This window comes from Toxoplasma gondii, chromosome XII, assembly GCF_000006565.2.
Source record: "Toxoplasma gondii ME49 chromosome XII, whole genome shotgun sequence".
Taxonomy (NCBI): Eukaryota; Apicomplexa; class Conoidasida; order Eucoccidiorida; family Sarcocystidae; genus Toxoplasma; species Toxoplasma gondii.
Window position 1 is genome coordinate 428,394 of NC_031480.1, and position 21,523 is coordinate 449,916.

At 51.3% G+C, this 21,523-nt stretch overlaps 5 protein-coding genes across 5 annotated transcripts; 1 reads left to right on the plus strand and 4 right to left on the minus strand.

Annotated features, from left to right (window-relative positions):
- Positions 1 to 783: 783 nt before the first annotated feature.
- On the minus strand, positions 784 to 2,301 carry TGME49_307815 (hypothetical protein; the record flags this gene model as incomplete). The annotated part of the gene is made up of 2 exons (XM_018782535.1): positions 784 to 1,494; positions 2,245 to 2,301. The coding sequence occupies 2 exons, from the start codon at positions 2,299 to 2,301 to the stop codon at positions 1,081 to 1,083; spliced, it is 471 nt and encodes a 156-aa protein (XP_018634772.1). The 3' UTR covers positions 784 to 1,080.
- TGME49_307820 (hypothetical protein) lies at positions 784 to 4,912 on the plus strand. Its single transcript, XM_002371868.2, has 2 exons — positions 784 to 2,434; positions 3,137 to 4,912. Exons 1-2 carry the CDS (start codon positions 2,362 to 2,364, stop codon positions 4,351 to 4,353), a joined length of 1,290 nt encoding a protein of 429 aa, XP_002371909.1. The 5' UTR covers positions 784 to 2,361; the 3' UTR covers positions 4,354 to 4,912.
- Positions 4,913 to 4,937: 25 nt separating this feature from the next.
- Positions 4,938 to 8,840, minus strand: TGME49_307830 (hypothetical protein). Its single transcript, XM_002371869.2, has 3 exons — positions 8,244 to 8,840; positions 7,705 to 7,739; positions 4,938 to 7,143 (listed from the first exon to the last, which is right to left on the minus strand). Exons 1-3 carry the CDS (start codon positions 8,377 to 8,379, stop codon positions 6,655 to 6,657), a joined length of 660 nt encoding a protein of 219 aa, XP_002371910.1. The 5' UTR covers positions 8,380 to 8,840; the 3' UTR covers positions 4,938 to 6,654.
- Positions 8,841 to 11,155: 2,315 nt separating this feature from the next.
- On the minus strand, positions 11,156 to 12,771 carry TGME49_307840 (SF-assemblin/beta giardin protein; the record flags this gene model as incomplete). Its single annotated transcript, XM_018782536.1, has 3 exons — positions 12,343 to 12,771; positions 11,793 to 11,996; positions 11,156 to 11,347 (listed from the first exon to the last, which is right to left on the minus strand). The coding sequence occupies exons 1-3, from the start codon at positions 12,553 to 12,555 to the stop codon at positions 11,156 to 11,158; spliced, it is 609 nt and encodes a 202-aa protein (XP_018634773.1). The 5' UTR covers positions 12,556 to 12,771.
- Positions 12,772 to 14,605: 1,834 nt separating this feature from the next.
- On the minus strand, positions 14,606 to 19,991 carry TGME49_307850 (6-phosphogluconate dehydrogenase). Its single transcript, XM_002371871.2, has 9 exons — positions 19,558 to 19,991; positions 19,043 to 19,087; positions 18,633 to 18,769; positions 18,019 to 18,304; positions 17,510 to 17,654; positions 17,065 to 17,289; positions 16,798 to 16,926; positions 16,452 to 16,542; positions 14,606 to 15,805 (listed from the first exon to the last, which is right to left on the minus strand). Exons 1-9 carry the CDS (start codon positions 19,741 to 19,743, stop codon positions 15,532 to 15,534), a joined length of 1,518 nt encoding a protein of 505 aa, XP_002371912.1. The 5' UTR covers positions 19,744 to 19,991; the 3' UTR covers positions 14,606 to 15,531.
- Positions 19,992 to 21,523: the final 1,532 nt, after the last annotated feature.

Here is a 21,523-nt window from a genome sequence, read left to right on the forward strand (position 1 = left end):
CTTTCGACCGACGTGGTTTCACCTTCTCTAAAGGACATAATCGGAGGTGCTCTAAATCCGTACCATGTGAACACAGGTTCTTCACCTCATTCAATCATTTGGATTGTTGCATTCTGGGAGCCATCATAATACGGCCGCTTACACGTTAGAGCACCGGGCAGGGATTATGTACATTCACTGCACAGTGGCATTAGCAGTGTCTAGTTCTGATGTACGACAGACGCTCTACTTTTTGTAGTACGTCATCATGATGTACAGTTCCAGATAGTATGGTAGCTTCCATATAGGGGTACTGCACGTGCTACACCAGGAAAACACCAGGTATTAATATAATAAAGAATATCAAGGAGATCTGGGACATTCTTGACCTGATTCTGCTTTGCTTTGGTCAAGTGTTTTTGCCACTGATGGAAGCTTGTGTAACCACGCGCCTCCTTTCGTTTCACGTTTCAATTTTCCCCTGTTGTCGTTACTTGCAAATGGAGGTGAAACTCCTGCTTGAAGCTGCAGAAAAGCACGCGACTTGTTGCAACAATTGCTGCGGAAAGGATCCTTGAGCATACTTGACCGATCCGTAAAGGAACTTGCAGGATCTTGGGTGTTTTTGGATATGAAATGACCTTTCCTTTTCCCAACAAACGGAACACAAGCTTGCCAGCACACCACACTGTCGGTTTCGCGCCTGCGCGGGCGCGACGAAGTCCACCTTAGGCGTGTTCTCTCAACTGCATGCACGAAAAGTAAACGCTGGTTTTGTTTACTGTCATCACAAGAAAGGGAAACGGAGAGCGTTCACCCCCTTCAAACAGACTGGATTTCTCTGTTGTTTTCTCGTGGATCAGTCGGCGCTGCAGGAAACTCGCAGGCGCCTCCCCGTTCTCTACTGTCCATTGCTTCCGGAACTCCGTCTGAGCACCCCTCCAGATAAGCGACAGTTTCAAAAGCGTGGTCGTCCTTTCCCTTTCGAAATTTCATCTCTTCCCACTGCACTGAAACGGTTATTTCGGGCGTGTTTGCGCCGACAGCGGCTTTCAACTCTTGCCGTGCCTTTTGTCGACCTTTTTTCCTATCGGGGATTTCCTAGGTGGCGCCAGAGCCAGCGCCAGTAGGAGCGGCGGCTTTTGTCCAACGGGAAGTCGAGCTGTAGCTACTTTTTACCACTGGAATCTCCTTGTTTATAATCGTGTGGCCCATCCGGACTCTTTTTTTCCCCAACGAAGGGCCACAAGGTGAATGCAGTCCTAGCTGTGTCGGGTGGGCCACGTGTTTTCGCCTGTCATTGTTCGAACGTCTTTCCCTCGTCTTTCTCTTGTTGGTTTCATTAGTGGTCGCTTGAGCAGCCTTCACATACTTGCACTGCTTCCAAAAGGCTTTTCTAACAGCCTTTTCAACGGAATACTCGCTCTGTGAGGTGCAAGAATTCTGCACCAGGCCGGGCTGTCCCTCTGTCTTCATTTTCGGACGTCTGCCTTGCGTGTAGTCTCGAAGAAAAATCTGAATTTCAGCAGAGAAAGATAGTTGAGGGGGCAGGCGTGATTTGAGGGAAGGAGACACCGAGAATGAACAAGAAGGACTCCAAACTTGCCTCTACATCGCGAGTACACCGAGCGTGAAAGCCTTGCTACGCCCCCTCTTTCCAATACGTTCCGCAACACATATGTGAAGGATATTTCAGACGCTCTTTTTCTCTTCTCCGCTAACAGTTTCATAACTTTGTCTACTCGATAACCGCTTTTTCCGTGCTGCCGGAATCGTTTTCACCTTATTTCTTCGCACCTACACAGTGAGCTGGTAACTGCGGCTCTGCTGTATTGTCGTTTCTTTCGTATTCTGCATGCGAGGCGTGGAGCCTTGACCGCTGGGGCGGTCCTCTCGATGGCTCCTCGGAATCTGATGTACAGTTCCGCGCATCCGAGGGTTCTTCCCTCCTACTGTATATCCACTTCCCTTCCGTGCTTCTTCCGGCAGCGCATTGGCCTGTGTTAGAGGTTACCTTTATCCACGACGCTGCTGCCGGACATAGCGCACATAAGCCTTCCTCTTGATTGTGAGATTGGTTTTTCTGTTGTGTGTCAACGCGTGTTTTTGTTGCGCGTGAATAAATTCAAAGGTTCCGGAGAGAACTACACAGTTGGGGTGGCCAGGGTCGCCAAACAGAGCTGCCAACCGACCAAGTTTCTCGCTGGATTCGATCCAGTGTACACGCCCACCTCGATTGCTGTGGACGTGTTCACGAAATCGTACCTTTGCGTGTCTGTGCATACAGTGTACATCAACTGCATGTACGTCTGCTTTTTTCATGGACCAGCCGGTCTGTGGACTCTTCACCGCCTTCTGTTCTGTTGACAGTTGAGGAGCAAGATGGCGGGGCGGAAGCGTTCTGTTGCCTTTCTGATCTTTATTTTTCCGCTCTTTGCCTCCCTTGCATGCAACGGTAAGTCGTCTCTCTTCCTCACACAAACCTATCTGGGGTTCCCAGGTCGTCAATTGGGGCTTCTTGTCAGCAGAAGCCTTCGATCTGCCTGCACGATCGGGCTCGTCCTCGAACTCCGTTATCAGAGTGACACACGCAGGAGCCCACCTGCAAAGGCACATGCCATAGTGGAAACTTTAGGGGGTAAACAAGGACATGATTCAGTGCGACTGTAGACAGTTTGCCGTTCCTTGAAAGACACATGTTTTCGACTAGGTAGCTCTTTATCGTTTCACTCTGTTGCTTGGCTTCTGATTTCTCGACTTGTACGGGGGGTCGTAGGTCGGAGGTGATCGCAGGTTGCTCTGCAGTTGTTTGTGGTGCGGCACACTTCTGGGTGCTGGTTTGGCTGCTTCGGCAATATGCTCAGTTTGTTTGTCACCACTGGCTGTCGAAACATTTTCCTGTTGCTCTTGTGCCTGAAAACATTCAGTTTCCGTGTTTTCTCGGTCAAGGGTCTTGCAAGGGTACTTCAGCACATCTCCACTTGCTGCAAGAAACAGTTTCCGTCATTACGGCATCGATGGGATGAACAGGTTCAAAAATACAACAGGGAACAGCTGTCCGTCTTGCGGGGTGCGAAGGCTCTGTGGCTTGCCGCAGACACCAAACGCATGCGATCTCCGAAGAATTCCGTTCCTCTGGTGTCCGTTTTCGCTCCAGGCTCGCTCGAGGGAGAATTCGACGACTTTGCGGAGCGAGAGCCTTTTGCTGACAGGGAGCACACTGAAGACTATTTCAGCGCGTTACCCCCGGCCAGCAAATCTGCGCAAGCTTCTCTCGACGGAAGGACAGAGCTGGGTGGTATTTCTGAAGCGCCTGTGCATGCACCAGCGGAACTGGAGGAGGCGGAGAGCCGCGTTCTCAGCGGCGTGTCGGACCTGACTGCGAAGTTCGCAGAGAGAGCCGACCGGAAAGAAATTGCTGCTGCTTTGCAGACCGCTGCAGATGGCCTGCAGGAGACGGTGTCTCGACTCGAGGCAGCGCGAGAGGAGTACCTCGCGGATCATTCGCAGGTGATGGAAATTCTGCAGAAGTACGCGCGGGCTCGGGAGCTCCTAGCAGTGGGACTCAAGAGCGAAGCGCCGACCGAATCAGAACTCGCGGAGCGCTTGCGGACCGCGACAGACGCGTACAACACACTCTTTGTGCTGTTGAGTGCGGCTGCGAGACGGGCAGAGAGCGCCCACGCCCTGATGGAGGCGCTGTCGGCCAGCCAGAGTGCGGCGTTTGCAACGTTGCTGAAGCTCGCGAAGGCGCAGCTGAATGACGGGGAGGCTGGAGAAGGCGAAACGGAGGCTGCAACCACAGACGACGTCGCTGCGATCCGCGCGGCCGTCTACAACATGCAAGACCTGGCGGCAGCGGCGGAGAACGCGACGCGAGCGACAGTCACAGCGAGGACAAAGCAGAGCGAAGAAATGGCCTCCCTGCTTCTGCGGCGCCTGGGCCACCTCGCGGGCGCTGGACGCCTGATGACGAGTGACCGGTTTGTGGCTGGGGACAAACAGTCTCAAGCGGATTCTGAGGAAATCCGGGAGCAGCTGGACGCACGCGTGCGAGCGAGCATGCGGACGTCGCGAAGTGCCGAGCAGACACTGATGAACGACTTGACCTCGGAGGCGCTCAAAACCGTTCAACACGTGGCGGAAGAAACAGAAATTGCGAACAAAGAGGCATTTGAATTGCGGGCAAGCGCCGCCGAGCCGCAGGAACGATCCAAGGCCACAGTCGTTCTTTTGGGCGTTATGCTGTGCCTTGCGGTGGTGGCGCTTCTGTGTCTGATCGTGTACTCGCTTGCTGTCGTCGTCTCTTTCCAGGCCAAGCTGAACGCCGCCCGCGTGGGCGAACAGGTCGGCCAGGCCCACACGGATGACTAACGACGTTTCACCAATGCCCGGGAAGAAGCGAAGAAACGTCTTCTCAGAGAATGTTGTACGGAGGAGTCGTACCCGCAGCCAAAGGCAGTCAACTAGTTCGTAACAGTGCGTCCTATCGGACGTGAATTGTATTTTATACCATATTCTGCGTCAGTAAGGAGTGCCGACAGCTCCCTCGAGCGCGGGCAGCTTGAAGCGGTATGTCTGTAGTGTTTGCGAAGCCCACGCGAGTAAGTTAACCGACGCAGAACCGGAGGGACGAAAACTGCGGGTGCAACGGGAGGGTGTTTAGAGATTCGGTTTGGGTTTATTCCACCGCCGCTTGGAACACAGCGGGCCTATGAGTGGTGCTGTGCGCTCGGAAGCGAACAGGTCTGCAGTGCGACACGCTTCTGGCTTTCAGTCATTAGATATAACGGTGACATAACTGTCGAAATCAAATTTTCTGGACACAGACCACGGTGCATTCCACTTGACCGACTTGCGATGTTTTTTGTGTACAGCAGAGCAATCATACGCATTCTTCAAACACTTTCATTATCTTTACTGGGCACCAGCGCAAGCTGAGCGCATCTGTACCATCACTCGGTGTAAGCTTGATGAATTTTTAAGAGCTGCTCTTTTATAACTGGTCTCAAGCACTGGTGCGAAGTGAAGGCTGTGCCGCACACCTCGCAATTAGACATATTTCTAGGTAACGTTCATTGCCAGGCATACGAGGAGTAATCAAAAGTCCGTTGTGGACGCTTTCATGCAACCAATCCAGACATTGTGCCAAATTGTCGATGCTCCGGCAGTACAGTTTGTGCCTTGCGGCGCTAATTCCAGCGCCATTTCTTCCACCGTAAATCACAATTTTAACTCGGTTGGTACAGAATATCAAACCTAATACTAATTAACTGAGTGCATTAAAAGAGAAAAGGTGGCGCTACAAGTACACAGTCGGCGCGAAGTCCCGAGTGTGTCTCAGTAAAGCATGACAACCTGGACCCTTACTCTGCGCTTGGGCTCCACGCTTCTCGTTTTTGACCACGGGATATTCCGGCTTGTTAGTGCCATGACCGAACCGCGTGTTCACGGAAAAATCGACAAATTCCTTCACGGCTCACGAGTTTCTCCGTTGACACCACATGCCACCCAGCCTGTGATGCTGCCCCCGTGACCGACCCTGCAGTGTCACCTTCAACACGAATGCTTTGATGATCGAAGGAAACATGATGTGATACGGGAAAACTCCGTTGAGGCTGTTGCTCTGTTTCTCGAGCAAAACCGAATAAAATTGCAGTGCGTAAAAGGGTCGCCCACCACTCATAAAAATAGGCAATCTCTAGACCGCGTAACATAGCAAACACGAACATCAGTGGATACAAGACTGGCCCGATGCCTAAAAAATAAGACAACATCGCGGTCCCTGCAGCCTTCTGCATTCAACTTGAACGTCCTTGTACTGGCATGCGCCACTCGTCGTGTTCAACTAAAGACGGAAACTGCCTTTACCAAAACGAACACCGCGCCAGCACAGAGGGTCAATATGCTTACGCAGTACGCACTTGTTACTTTACACATGTGGTCTCTTTTCGGCAGGTAGTCGAGAAATCGTCTCCGAACCCGTGCCACAAACATACACAAGCAAAGGAACCGCCACGACAACTGGGCATTCCTGCTACTCGGTGTCCTCGGTCTGAATAGCACCCGCCATTGCGCGGGTTTTTGCATTTTCAGAAAGGAAAAGGGACCCGGAACCCTGTTATTCGATGACGAAAGCTGAATTTCCGTTCGAAGGGAAGGCAGGCGCTCACACTCACACACACACGCCAAACACGCACTTGCGTGTGCATTGCCAAATACGTAAAAATATAGACAGCATGTACAAGTCGCCACAGTGGATCATATACACCTTCTTCTCGAAGCCGCAGAAGAACGCTCTTGAATACGCTCACCCGGCAACCAAAATCTGATGTGGACCTCACTGGCACAAACGTCCCTCCAGGAGGCGTTCGAATGGTTAGGCAGCACATCTGACAATCGCGGTCGCTAGCGATAGTCAGCGGCATCTCTACCCACCGTGCACCTATTTTACAGGTTCTCGCACATGCACCTCACAGTGCGGACCACACAGAACGATCCCAACCCACTGACGGCTGGGTTCGTGCGAAGCGGTCTGCACGTGCTCCTGTTTCTTGACGAATTCCCGTAACCTGATGCCCTCCTTTTCGCACGCTGTCAGGCGATGAATCCAATCGCACTGTTCACTAAAGTCATCCCTGCTCCGCGTCTTACAAACACGGGCACTTTCCCGGCTCAGAGGAAGATGCCTGCGGCGGCGTCACTTGCATGCCAGCTTATGCTTTGCTCTCCGTTTTGCTCGTCGTCGTCTTCATTCACATGATCACTCACGCTCACAACTTGCCCCCTGTCAGCCTCAGTGTGCACAGATCGTAACTCGTCACAAAGACGAGGTGGCTCCTGTTCGCCTGCATGCTCGGCCGCCATACAAGCTACCCCTTCGTGCATGCTGTAGTCTACAGAAGGACGCTGTTCACCCACCATGGCAAATGCACTGTGGGCATGGTCACGCAGCGTCTCGGAGGTGACCGGAGGGTAGGAAGCAGAAGCCGGCAGCACAGCTGCGGAACTACCAGCTGGCACAGAATGTCCACAGCAGCAGGTACCAGTTTGCGTGTGTGACATCAACTCAGCAATTTTCCGCTGAACATGCCGCAGGCGGGTGTGCTTCACCTCCAGCGCCACTTCGTTCTCTTTGATTGCTTCCGAATACACGGAATCATTCTGCGACGTGAACACAGCACACAAAGACCAGCTGCCGACACCATTCGCGCACATGCAGTCACCAGTGTATCGACAGCGGAGGCATGCAAGCGCAAGAGCAGTTTCGTCTGCGCGACCACTGCTGGCGACCACCTCACTTCCCACAAGAGGCGTTGCTCTTGTTCTCCCAAACATAGCGCGTGTCCCCGTGTCGAACTGTTATCTGGGATGTTTGATATTTATCAGCTGAAGGCATTAGAGTTACATCACCACTGTAGCTGCTAGTTTGTGGCCTTCAGGACAAACAAACAGGATAAAAGCGTTTGATCAGCTTCCGACAGTGGCAACACATAACCTATGGGCGTATTTGCGGGGAAGTGCAAACGCATATTTGTATGTGACTACGCACGTATGAATATAGATCGTTTCCGTGACTAATGGCTCTACCCCTATAGGTTCAAGACGCGAAACTGCGACTGTGACTCTGTCTCGCTGCCACCAATCCCATGTGACAGTGCCCAACGGATGCTGCTTTTCATGCCTCGACAACGATGACATCAGAGAGAGAAATATGCAGCTTACCGGATCTTCCTCCATCAGTTCATTATTGGACCTTTCTGCAGTTAAAGAGCACACGCGCACGACAGTGTGCAAGACAAACGCGTGTCCCACAGGCCCGCAGGCGTTTCAGCATTCAAGAACAACAAAGCAAGTGCCACTGAAAACAGCATTCTGCAAGACATGCAAGTGACAGTAGGCGCCTTAAGACCACACCAAGATGATGCCAACGGGCGAACTGGTAGCGGTTATGGTGTCGACGAAATGCTGAACGCATTGTCGGAGCACCCCAAAATTTTGCGTTGATGAGCGTGAAATACTCTCTCAGAAATAAAACAAACAGTGTAATCTATACTTACCCACACTGTTTCACGTCTACAGTCCATGGCAGTTGTCCTTTATCATGTGGCCGACGGGTGTGATGTACAACATACACATCGGCAGTATCTGCTGGGTGTGCGTCTCTGCGCGACCACCAGCGTCGTCGATTGTCACGGCCATTAGAAACACCGCAAACTCTCTGAACAGGACTGAAAACAGAGACGAACGGAATGCTCGCTTACCCAAATGGAAGATTGAATTTTCCAACTCCTTTTCTGCGTCTTTTAACAGGCGAACATCTTCCGGGAGCTCGTCAATACCACGAAACCCGAGGGACACCATCTTGCCCTGGCACCGCGGGAGGTACATTTCTACCATGATGCCGCAGAAACAGGGAACAACAGACAATCCTTGGTTTGCTAAAACTTCGGCAGTGAAGAAGAAAAGGGAAAACGTCCGAAAGGGGGCAGAAATCACAAGTGATGTACGGAGACAAGACAGCGGCGAAGGGTGAGACGAAACAACGCTTTGAGTAAAGCCGTGCTGCTTGCGTCCACACAGGTTTAAGCTGATCACAGCGTCGAATGAGTTCCGAGTCGAACTGGACGCAGAAGGTTTGGCACAGTTAGAATGCGAACAACATCATTAGAATGTGATGAACGTCGATCAGAAGCCGAGATTCCGTCAAGTAAATCTCTATAAAAAATAGACATCCGTTGTGATACCCAGCACGACTTATCGCAATCCTTCCGAAGCGGTTGTACGGGTCAGCAGCAAAGAAGCGAGGCGACACACCTTTTCCAGCCTAAACTTGCCACACTCGCAAGCTTATCTGAATAGAGTTAAATTTGTAATGACACCATTCAATACAAGGTGGTCCTTCGTGACCGTGTGCGCTGTGTGTTGAGCGTTGACGTATCTCACCGCGGTGACCATGAGTGTGTGCACAGCACAGAGAACTCGGCTTAAATTGAGAAGTCAAGTAGGTACAAACGTACAAGGATTGATTATATCCATCTGTGCCCCCAAGTTGATAGTCGACGTAGGGTTGTTTTCGGGAAGTCTCTACTATGAGTTGGACTACTGGTTTATCTCTTGAAAAACTCAAGTAGAACATCGCTTCTTCCTTCACACGATAAGCTCTGAAGCAACTATGTGCTGTGGGAAAGGGGTCTGTGATGGATGAACATCCCTGACCTTTAACAGCTGTATACTTCCAGGAGTGGGGGACCTGCCAACACATACAGAGAACGGTGATTCCTTTCAACGGACAAAGTCAACCTCGACGCGAAAGTAACTGGAGAGGGCAAAGCGCGTCAGCGAGAATATCTTAACCCATGGGATTTGGACTGCCACTGATAGCCGTTTCATTTTCACTGGTGATGGAGAGAGGTGTCTGCAAGGCAGCAGGTCGTTGCTTCGTGCCTGGGCCATGTCCGCTCGATGGTCGGATGCCTCGGGAGGAACTGCCACGCTGCAGACTCACAAGAAGCAATTTGCCGATGACAGCATACGCTTCGGTATACATCGAAATAAGGAAACACGCATACGCAGTTTGTGCAGAGCTCAGGGGTGCCCAGATCTTGTCTGCGCCACACTCTCCCCACCCATTACATGCGTCCAGATATAATGCACGGTATCTATCCCGGTCCAGGAACAAGAAGTGTCACCAATGTAAAAGGGGGTTAAGTCTCCCCTCAGAGTGCTTCACATCGAGGCATCTTCGTGCCTGGTTGTCCATACTTCTCTATCAGTTTCCGATGTGCTTCAAGCGAGTGGAGAAGGGCTTGTGGTTGCGGTGGTGTCGTTTCGCACATTCTGTCAACCTGTGAAGGAACCTATTGGTCGAATAGCATAGAAACTACTCTGGTCATGCACTCATTGCGACGGACCTCCCGTCACTAGTTCAACGTGCACTCGGTGAGTCACAGCCAAGAAGTGATGGAGACGAAATATGTGTTTCCAGAACAGGTTGCCACCAGAACATCTACAGGCATCCCCTGGTGTTGTATTGAGTGACACAGTGTTCTCATGAACTATCACGGTAAATATCGAAACGAATGTGAACCGTGGGGGCAGAGGCGGGATGTGTCTCTAAAACGAGTGCGCCGTCGCCCTGACGGACACAGACCCAAACCATCCTCTTCGAATCATGAAGAATCAAGCACACTACTTGGCCTCCTTCGGCTGTAGCCACACCCAAATCTCAAAAGTTGACTTCATGGTGTGAAGACGAAGAGTGGTAAGGACAATTACGAAGGTTTCCGTGCTGCTAAGGAAGAGAGAATTACGTTCAGAAGGAACTGTAACTGTGAGGCAAGCCACTGAAATTTTCTCAGCACACTGCCGAAGACAACACACCGTAAAAGGTAAGTGGAGGAGAACTGCAACTTTTAATAACTGATCTATATTAGGGTAATAAGGCTAAACGAAATCGGCTCTGGCAGCAACAGTGAGCTGAAGGCTAAGAGTATTAGGCAGATTTTGTAAGACAAACTGCAGCCCTTAGCTTCCTTCTTCTGAAGGGCAAAAGACTATACCAGGGACCCCCCCCCGAAGACGAACGCCCTTTGGGAGAGGTTCATAAGCAACCCCGAAAATGAGTTGTGTGCGCACACCGCAAGAGAGAATGGCCGCCCCGAGAATCGAGCTACGCCGCCACTCAGATCGAATGCACCGGCAGTCATCCATAGCTCATATTAGAGGGCTTAATCAAAACCCAGTGAATTAGCCTCGTGGAAGGCATTGCAGTCCCCTTAGCCGGTTGTGGCGGAAAAAAGAACTTCATTACATCTTCAGAAGGAACAAAATTGGCGGCCTCTGCGACAGATGATCTCCAGGAGGGTTCAAGCACCAGAATTCCAGAGAAGGGGTCTAAAGAGTCTCAGCAATCAGCAGCTGGCTTCGATTACACTGTTGTGACCAGGCGCAAAGCGTCTTGAAGGGCTGTAGTGTAGTGGTTGACTGCCTGAACAATGTCATCGTCAGCTCCTTCCCTGGCCTGCTCAGCGGGTCGCGTTCGAGAATCACAGCAGAAAAAGCGGCACTACACTGTGGGGACAAGGCGGCGAATACTGTTCTTACCAAGTTGCACCTTTATTCGCTCGGATAATCCGAGGGGCAACCGATTTGTTACGTGTTGGGGTGAATAGTCTCAGAACGTCGCAATTGGAGAAGAGTTCCTGCTACACCGGTAGCCCACCTGAGACTCGAGAATGAGGCCATTTTTAAGCGCCGCAACTTCCTCGAGGACGAAGGTTTGGAACTTCTCTTCTCCTCGCTCGCGCACGCGCTTAGCTTCCTCCAGTTCTTCCCTGACTTGGTCATACTTCTGTTCCCGAGCATTCTGCGCGCACACGAGTTGTGTGTCCAGTACAAGTAGAATGCTCACAGCTGAAAGAATCTCGTGAGGCTCTAGTCGATGCAAGTCTCCACAACAGGACTTAAGCTGGAGAGCACCCAAAAGGCTGGCATACCTTTTCAGCTTCAAATTTGCCTTCCGTTCTGTACTCCAGTTCCCCAAGCCGTTTCGCGATGTGCACCTCTCTCTCTGACCTGGTTTGCTTGTCACTCTCAAGGGCTTGCTGTTTTCACACGTGCACCACAAGAACATGCAAGACGCACACAGTCTCAATTTTGATTTATTGCGTGACCTAAAATAGCGGCGTGCGGTTTGCGATACAATATACGCGGAATGACAGCCTTCGAATTGATGACACCCTTGGTCAGCAACTGCAGACAGGATACTCGTGACATCGGGTGTTGAACTGACCAGATAAGCTGCTGCCTACCTGTATCGCCGCCATGTCCCTCCCTAGCAATTCGGTTTTTTCCTCCCACTCCTTGGTCTGCTTCTCGCGTTCGACGGTAAACTCTCTTTCAACCACGGCAAGTCTGTCGTTAAGTGCATCGAGGGCGCACTGCAGTTGTTCAAACTTCTCGACAAAAACGGATGACAACTTGTCTTGCACTCCAAGGAGTTGACTCTCGAACATCTGCGGAACCGATTGCAATCGAACAAAAAAGTTCAATGGTAAAGGCAGATCTTCGTTGTCATTCTCGTTTTCAGATGCCTGGACTGGGACCGTCATCGGTGCGTCTCATGACCGACAAACAGACACAAGCGAACGCCACGAGCTTGATCACAAGCAATCGTGTTTTCGCAGTCTGTGTGCCACCGTCACCACATATACCATAGCCAAGAGTGGTCTGCCCGCAGTCCCACGCACCTTGTGTAGTAGTATGCTACCGGCAAGCCCTCGCTGAGAATATCAACGGCTGTTCTAACCTTTTCAGATCATTGCATCATCTCTGGTCTAGCAGTAGCGATAGGATTCTTACAGCTTGGAGAGCTTTGTTTGCCTCGACTCGTCTCTTGATTTCCGCATTCAGTGTTTTCTCGAGTTTCGTTATCGCCTCCCTGATTGCCAATAAACGACCTTCCTCCCCTTCTCTGCGTTGTTTTGCTTCGCATTCCATCTGCTTTTCGAAGCCGTGTATCCGCTCGCTCAAAACCGCGAGCTTTGACCTCGTTGATTGACCAGCATACGCCATCTTTCCCTTATTGAAACACCTCGCTTGTAGAACTGAGACACCTCCGGTCGAGGGTCGTGACAGATCGGGCTATCAAAGATGACTGCGACGTGACGAGAGTTCTGGAAACGGACGAAATAATGCTCGACTTTGTCTGGGACAGTTTCAGTTGTGGGTTGAAAGCAACAAGTTTGACGAACTTGACGAGTCATACATCGGTGCCTAGATCACGACTGACGAATTATTGAGTGTAGTGTTAGGGCAGCGGAAGGACTGTTTGAAAGCGAGCACGGTGCCGCTGCCAGAGGCCGATCTCGGCTAGTGTTGCGAATGATTCTCCGAAGCTGGAACGATTCGCAGCCACAGCGTACTTGACCACACACCAGTTGGCGTATACTCAGACGACAGGTGTAAATAACCCGCCGTCTTCGCTATTTCACCAGATCAAAAAATTAAGGACGGGGCTTGGCGAGACGTTTTTGTTTAACCTTCACTTAGTTGTGGGGGTGCATCAAGATGATGTTGCATGCGGGGCGGAAGGCAGTCATGTGCGTATGCATGTACGTGTGGTGGGGGAGAGTTCCGGAATCAATTCTACATTCCTCTCGAGTTGGCAGTTCAGTTGTTATTTCACTGTTTCCACTCAGGTAAAAAGCAGCCGCCTGCTAAGGTAGTCTGGTACTGCTCAGCAGAACTGTGCTGGTGTCAAGTCGGTGTTCTATTCAAGGTAGATCTCGCAGCATACCGTAAAGAACAAACGAAATCAGAAAAAGGATTAGGACCGCTAAATATTACGTTGCAGTCTAAGAATCGAAAGCAACTGAACTATATCCACGCCCGATTCTGGCACAGTTGACTATTTAGGAATTTCACCAGGGATCTGAGCAGAGCCCAGACGTTTACTCCTAGGGTGAATAGGGCATATAAGGGGGTCCAAGCTAACATATTGAAAAATAGACAAACGGCGCCTTGAATCGAAGATGAGTTTTAGGTCGTGATGTCTGCTGGCGGCTGGGACCGCCGTGTGGTGGGAAAGAAGAAGGGAGGTACCACACGCAGTGGGTGAGAGAGGAACAGTGCAAGGCACGCCATATTCGCTCAATGATGAGAACCTGGAAGGAAACCTGAGACGAACCACAAGTGAGACACCGGATATGTTTAGACTATTGTGACCACTCACGAAGATCACGAATAGAGAGAGCGTCGTTAATCAGAAAGGCAAATATATGCCAACTACAACCGGAATTGAGTGAGTGTTGAGGACGACTGTGCGTGATTGTAGATGCCCGCTTATTCTGAGTTTTTGTTGAGATATAGTAGTTCTCCATTGCTGCCGAGATAAATAATAACTCAGTTTGTGGTGTGGTGGTACGCAGAACTGAAGTGGAGGGACGCTGCTAACGACTGGTTCAGCCGCCAAGCTACTTGCTCGTCAAGCATCAAAAGTACCTATTGTTTCCTTTAACGGCATACAGCTGTTTAAGGAAAGCGTTTCCCACCTCCGAGCCTGCCCTAGACCTCTAACTGAATGAAGGACTGAAAATCGACATTGCACAAGCAGGTGTCCGACGCCAGGCTATGGCTGCGACTTACCGGTCTAGTTTGGCACCATGAAGCAACAATAAATATGGACTACGGCAGAACGATCCGTATATATGTAGAATAACAATAAAGTGAAGATTAGACGATAACAGAAGCTACCATGGCGAGTTAAACAGAGTGTACTGCGGGACTCGACTAGAATCGAACCTGTCCTTTGCTTTAAAAACGCCTGCTGTTAACGGGCCGGGACTCAATGGATGACTGAGAATTGCAACTGAGGCACTATCACACTACGACATTGACGTAGTATTTCAGGAGAAGCAAGAGATACCAAAAACTGTCACCACATCGGCAGATGGGACAATCTTCATCAGGTCAAGAGCTAGTGGCAAAATTGGCAGATGGATCCGTTTGGTCGTCAAGAATTTCCACGATTTTTGAGAGCAGCAGGACTTGCGGTGGTGAGCCAGGTGGCTGCTCATCGTCAGATAGCATCTCGTTCAGGCGTGACCGCATCACCTGGAATGGCTGCCACGACACCGATTAGTTCCTCCTGAAGGAGTCTGCTCCAAGAGGTCTTTCACAGCCAAATGTAATGTGTGCAGGCAGGAGGCAATGTGCAGCATTTTTAGACCTAGACGCTTTAGGGAGCCCACCACATGCTATCGTTACACTTGTACCCGGCTGCGAATCTCGTGGAACAAGGGGCACAAAACAAAGGGTTCAACGAAGCAACACCATTCGGTTCTTACTCAACACGCTTTGGATTCCCGCTAACAGCCAGCGCATTGGCAACCCTCACCGGCTGCGGGATGTAACTAAGTAGCGGGACAGCAGGGCTCTCCAAATTTTCGAGTTCCCTACATCCTTTTGCCGGATCTGGCGCGATCAGTGCTAGCTGACTCTATACTTTCGACGGCTTCGGACTCTCGTTTGACGCACTATACGTGGTGTTATGCCTGAAATATATGCCTACACATGCCTCGTGGTAGCAGCAATGAATCAAAAGAGTTTGGTTGTAGACAAATAAGCACCTGCGGGCAAGCCATGATGAAGAGCGACTTACACCGAAGTAGTATAATACAACACTGTACTTCGTCCACGGGAAACACCCAGGAAATAACGCACAGGCAGCCTTATGACGGCATACTAACCAAAGTCAGTGTTGCCCACTGTGAGGTTCGTTTGAACAAGCGGTATGAACTCGACTGTTAATGGAACAGTCATTCGACTGTGTAACCATAGGAGATCCCATGCCGCGACCTTCGTCGAAACACAAACATCACCTGAGAGTTGCGCCCACCCACCTCGCTGCTGTCTCTCTCCACGGCTACCGCCGCGTGGTTGACTACGTTAGCACCCCGGCCTATGTTTCCCGACACAAGGATAACAAAGGCGCACTTCCGACACAGATTTAGCGTCCGACGTTTCTTCGGAAGCCCCTTCACAACTTCGTCAGACACCAGTGGTCCAGTTCTCCTCGTGAAAAACACCATCCCTATCGATGCGCTTGAATGTGTGTGAACCGAAAGCATCTCGTTGAGCTTGAACCAAATTCAGAGGCAGTCGGTCACTAGCGTTTGCGGCGAGGTAAAAATAACTTGCAGAGTGACACGGAACTGACAGATGGATTGGAAAGGACTGCTCTCCAAACGGAAACGCGGTGCTGAGAGAGGTGGCGACCACCCGCTGGAGAGACGGAATATTCGCTAACATAATCTCTGCGATCCTGACGCCAACACACGCATCACTGCTCGGAAGAAAATTCGTAACACCGCCCCTTCCACGGTGCTCAAGTATCCACCGGCAGTCAGAGGAGGTGAACAGAGAAGCGCACCAAGAAATGCCTCACAAAGGGACGAACTCTCCCTTCACAACATGTACAGGAATGTGCCGGATCGACGAAGTCAAGTCTAGCTAAGAGCAGCGTTGCTGGAAGGAGACGACGTAAAGAAAAAACCCAGTTGAAAACGCAGAAGAAAAAGAAAAACCCGACAGCTATAGGACGAACATGTCAGAAAACGCGCTCCGCGTGCGATACAAGGACACCTCGAGTGACGGGCTGCGCGCCAACCCACAATGGGAGATCACGGTGCGCCTCATCGGGGAACGTTAACGTAGATAGTTTTCTCCCAATATGGAGTTGACGAAAAACGAATTAACATCCACGAATATTCGTATATTCGTAGGCACGGAACAAAGTAGACAACACGGTATTTCCCTTCTAGGAAGCCTGTGGAAGAACCTCGCGTCTCGGTTTTTGGATCGCGCTCTATAGACATTCGGGCCCTTCTAACTCTGACTGCCACATGACCTTCCCATTTGCTTCACCACAAGAGATACCACATACAACAGCGGCCTGAGGCGCAACTCACTGTGGGTCCATGAGGAGGTTTTTGAGTGATGGACTCGCGAAAAAGGCCTTCCGCATGGTGTCGAGGAAAGCTGCTCGAATGATGCAGCCGCCTAGGAGCCGGAAAAGCAACAGAAGACAAGAGCCCTTCCTTTCGCCGGATGCCTGCCATTTTTTCAGCACGCCGACGAAGTGAAACTGGCAACTTTTCGACGACTCTCGCCTGCCTCGAGTTTGGGATTTCCAAGAAGAACCTGGGTACCATCATGTCGTAAAAAGTCAGCTGCACTGATTCCATCCCTACATAGAACCGAAGCACGGCATGGCTTCAAGCCCCTCTCCGGAAAAGGGCAGAACTGGCGAAATACCTTTCCAGATCCGGGAAATCTCCGCGAGGTTTAGGTTCCACCCCTTGCGTTCGGACACGACAGAAAGAAGCTGCATGCCCTGTGCGTAGCAGCAAATCTTCCCGCATAGCAGTGCCTTCTCTATGTCCCCTGAAAAAAACACAACATGAAGGGTGGCATTACCAGTACAAATCAAGCCACGTCACTGTCAGACCATATAGACATTCGTTCAGGAGGAATACGAGGCAGACCGTTCTCTCGTGGCAAACATGAATCCTTGACACGTACCGCAGAGGGTTTCGTTGCCAGAACGGAGCGAAGAACCCGCTGGCCACGACTTTGCGTAGACGGCTGCCATGTTCTGGCGGAGCTCGATGTTGTCGCTGATGTATCGCATGTCCAAGCCAGCAGCGATTGTCGGCACTGCAACGCCCGCTTCAGCTGCTTGCTGAACTGTCCATTTGCCGGTTCCCTTCGATCCAGCTGCGTCAAGGATTTTGTCCAGAAGGTAGGCTGCGAACAGAAGCGAAGCGGGCCGTTAGGCGTTGAAGAAGCTGCGGATCTGTGCTGACGTCACCTCGTGGTGGCTCTTCCGCGATTTGTGCAGATCCAAAAAAGGGTCTGTTGGCAACGCGCCGGTCGAGAGGCAGACTTGGCGGCAGGCTGCCAATGCGGAGGCGGAACGCTCGAGAAAACAGAGCTGTCCGCACAGGAAGAGGTAACGCAGGCTTACCGTCGGTGAGAGAGTCTTTCTTGGCGAGAATTTTGCTTGTCAGCTCGATGAGGTACGAATTGAGAGGGCCTTTATTCCACTGCGCCAATGTTTTTTCCATCTGATCGTTGGACTGGCCGCACACATACTTCAACAAGTAATAGGCCTGCATAGAAGAGACAGTATGGAAACAGCGCTCGCTCTGCAGCAACTGGATCCCCTCAAGCGGAGAGTCGAGTGCACAGGAGACGAGCAGCACCAAGGTGGGAGCAAAAAAACAGACCGACACGAAAAACATCGCTGAATTACTTTTCCGCAGAGGAGACTAAACGCGATTGCGCTCCTCGAAGTGGCTACCGTCGTCTTTTTTCACGGTGACACCTATCCTAAAACGACCCGCACTGCCGACCGCAACTTCGACAGACAGGAATGGTGATAAAAAACACTCGTGCTGCTTCCAGGCACGACTGCAGCCTCCAGCACCTCGACGCTCTGCCTGGTTCCCTTGACAGAGTCTTGGCATCACGGACCTCTGCAATGAGTTGCATGTCGCCGTACTCAATGCCGTTGTGGACCATCTTAACGTAATTCCCTGAGCCACCTGGACCAATGTGCGTGACGCAGGCATTCTCCAGTTCTGCTTGTGTAAAAGTCGTAGCTCCCGGGGCAGGGACAGCTCCGTTCGGGTCGACTTTCGCGGCGATTTGCACCAGAATGGGCTTCATCAGTTCCCACACCTCGGGACTCCCGCCCGGCATTAAGGACGGCCCGTAGCGAGCCCCCTCCTCGCCACCGCTGACGCCAAGCCCCATGTATCTGATCAGACATACACGAGGGGACAGCACGCTGATTGACAGTCAGCTTGTGTGAAGCGGAAACTCGGATATGCATGCAACCCAAGATCCATTACATAAGATTCCTTCCACGGGGCGGACGGAATAATCGGGATCTAACGTCTTCCAGACACAACGGCAACCTGGAGACTACACTGCTTGATGGCTACGCTACAACTTGGAGACGCGTGACCGTCGTCTATGGACGGCGTTGCCGCGCAGAAAATGAAGCCTTCGAAAGCGAGGAAGACGCGTAAAAACGGAGCGGCTCGCAGACTGCCAGCCATCTGACGTGATTTTTCACCACTCACAAGATGCCTTTCGCCGCACACAGTCTTCCACGGCGCTCTGTGTTCTCGAAAAATTCATTTCCGCCGTCGACTAAACAATCGCCCTTGTCGAGTAGAGGCAGAAAGTGTTCAATAAGCGCATCCACCGGTGCGCCGCACTGAGAAGCCACAAGCCAGAACATGGAATTAGAGCAGTGCAACCATGTGCACGAGCGAGGAAATGATCGGCTCTCAACGGTAAGCCCGTTCGGCCGGGGCAGAGCAGAGGATAACGAACAGACCAGTGATAAGATCAAGCCGGACAGAAGCGGCGGCATCCGACCGCGTTTCACGGGAAAACCGCGGTCAGTGAATGCGACAATGAGGACTCGCAAAGTACGGAACGTTCCTGGCCGGATAGCCTTTAGCATCTTCAGTTCCTTCGAACTTACCTGAACCATCATCACGATTCTCCGGGGCCGTTTCAGCGCAGCTACCTACGGAAACGAAGAAGTGATAACGACGGTGCGATTGCGATAAGAACTATGTGCCCCAAGTGGACACCGACCAAGAACGCTCGACTTGCACGCAGATTAAACGAATAGGTGTCGCTGTAAGCCGATGCAGTGTTTTTGTGTAGAACGTTTTCGATGAAATGCGTTTTGATTTTGACTTCCGGTTCGCCAACTCTATCTCAAAGCAGCGGCGACGGTGGTTCCGAACAGCGGCATCCGTAGTGCGTAGATCAGGTTCCGCGTACACGGGCGAACCGATTGTCTAAGGTTGCACATATCGTCCTTAGTTGCGCTGTGAAGTGACATAATAGCGCCAGAAGAAAAACGACACGGACATCAGAGGCGGAGCTCAAGTTGTCCATATTAGACAAGCAAGCAGCCTAGCGAGCTGGAGTCGCCATCTCGCACAAATCAGCAACTGTCACAGGCTGGCAAGCGCATTCGCAGCTTACGAATTCACTTGTTGCCTCAATTCCTATGTAGTTCTTGAGTTTTTGCTCCTGGGCCTTTTGGACGGCAACAGTGATTTTGCTCGGTGTCCTGTTGCAAACGCACACCTTGAATCCCTTGCTGGCCATATTCAGGGACAGGTTCAGACCCATCACCGCAAGGCCGTAAACACCGACGTCGCACGACATTGTGTCTCTCTGAAATGGGCTTGGTAAAAACCGAAAAATGTCGCGATAGAGTGTAGGTGCCGAGTGCTGACACTCAGATACACATACGGTCACAGTGGCAGGACAGCTGCGTGCAGCTGACAACAGTCAAGTACCTTCCTCGACTTTGCGAGTTGGGATTCAAGCGGGTTTCCTCTGATGCTTCCCCCTGAGTAGTAAGGAGCGCGAAAAAGTAACATGGAGACGCTTTTTTGTGGCATCGAAGTCTCGTTTAACTGCACATGGGACGACGCGCAAGCAGACGCACGCGGACCCAAGGCGGGTGGAGCGGAGCAGGATGACTTTTGCATGTGCATCCGTGCGGCGGCGGATCGCCGCGATGAACGTCGGACAGGCCCTGCATGCCTCAGTGTGGCAGCGTGGTCGAAAGTTTGCGTTGAAAACTCTGCAAGTTCGCTTGCTCCTCCTGACAGAATCCACCCTTCGAACGACCACCCCGAGAGAAAAACGAACACTCCGCGGTAAACATCGTTATGCTGGTTACGGGGTCACCAATGGTGCTCTGCCTAGCTGTGTCACTGCTCTGCTTGCAACACCCGTCTGTCAGTTCGTGTACCGGGGGCTTGGATATCGCTGCTGAATGAATTTTCCGCTAAAATTAGGCCTTTTATGGATGAGCAGGGGCACAACAGTGCTCTGCCGGTCCTCTCTTGACCCCTCTCGGTCATCCTTCGTAAGAAACAAAGGCTGCACGGGTTTTTCGGCATCCAAACGATAGCATCAAAACCTGACGAGCACTCGTTTGCTCATGGTAGCGAGAGAGTAATTTGAGTCCCTGTCCGGACCAGTTTGTTCAAACGCGTTACATGGCACAGCATGGTACGTTCACAGCAATCAAGTGAATGGTGTCTGGGAATAAGATGAGAAGATAATATGGGGCATACAGCCCCTCGTTGTGGTTGCTGCGTTTTGCCACTCAGACTCATCGAAGCTTTTCCCACGAATCGTTTCAGAGCATTTTTGAGTTGGTCGCTGTCGCTATCAAAATTTGTTTAAGATTTTCGTGTTCGTCGACCGATTCCTCCACGAACAGCCAAATATGCACGCTGTGCTTTGTGTTTGTGCTTGAAATTGTTGCTACAACAGCGTGAGGTACAGGGCTGGGACATGACGCTGAGAGGTCATTTGCAAATCATTTCGTGCGTCTATTATGTAATATGCGATGTAACTGGAGCTGGAGCTACCGGTAGGCGAGCGGGTTCACTTGAAACGCATTAAAAGATCTCTCTTGATTCTGCCCGCTGATGATCTCATTCACTTCACGATTTACGTATCAGCCCATCGGTCGCGAGTTTCTGGTTTGGACGCCTCCACATCGTTGGTAATATGTTCGTTCCCGCATTTGATCACCTGGTGTCTGCTGACACAGTCCACTCCACTTTCGATCGCAGCCGCGGGCTTTGCACTTTTCGGACGCGTTCTCGCTTCTTTTCAGACACTGTCAGGGGCCCTATTTTCTTGGGGTACTCTGCAAGCATCCTTCGAAAATCGACAGGCTTAGATACTTTCGGGGGACGCCATTCGTGTGTGTCTCCTTTTTGCATGGATAGAGTTATGCGACAAGCACACTCGAGCAACAGTGATGCTCCAAGCACACGCAACCTGTGAAATCACTGACGTAACTCTGTGTTGACGGTTCGCTGTCATGCAACCGTCTTTGGGTGCCCAGAAGCGGTTGAGGTAGGCACGTTGTTGGTGGTCGCCTCAGCGGGCATGTTCGGTCTTACACTTTTCCCGCCCG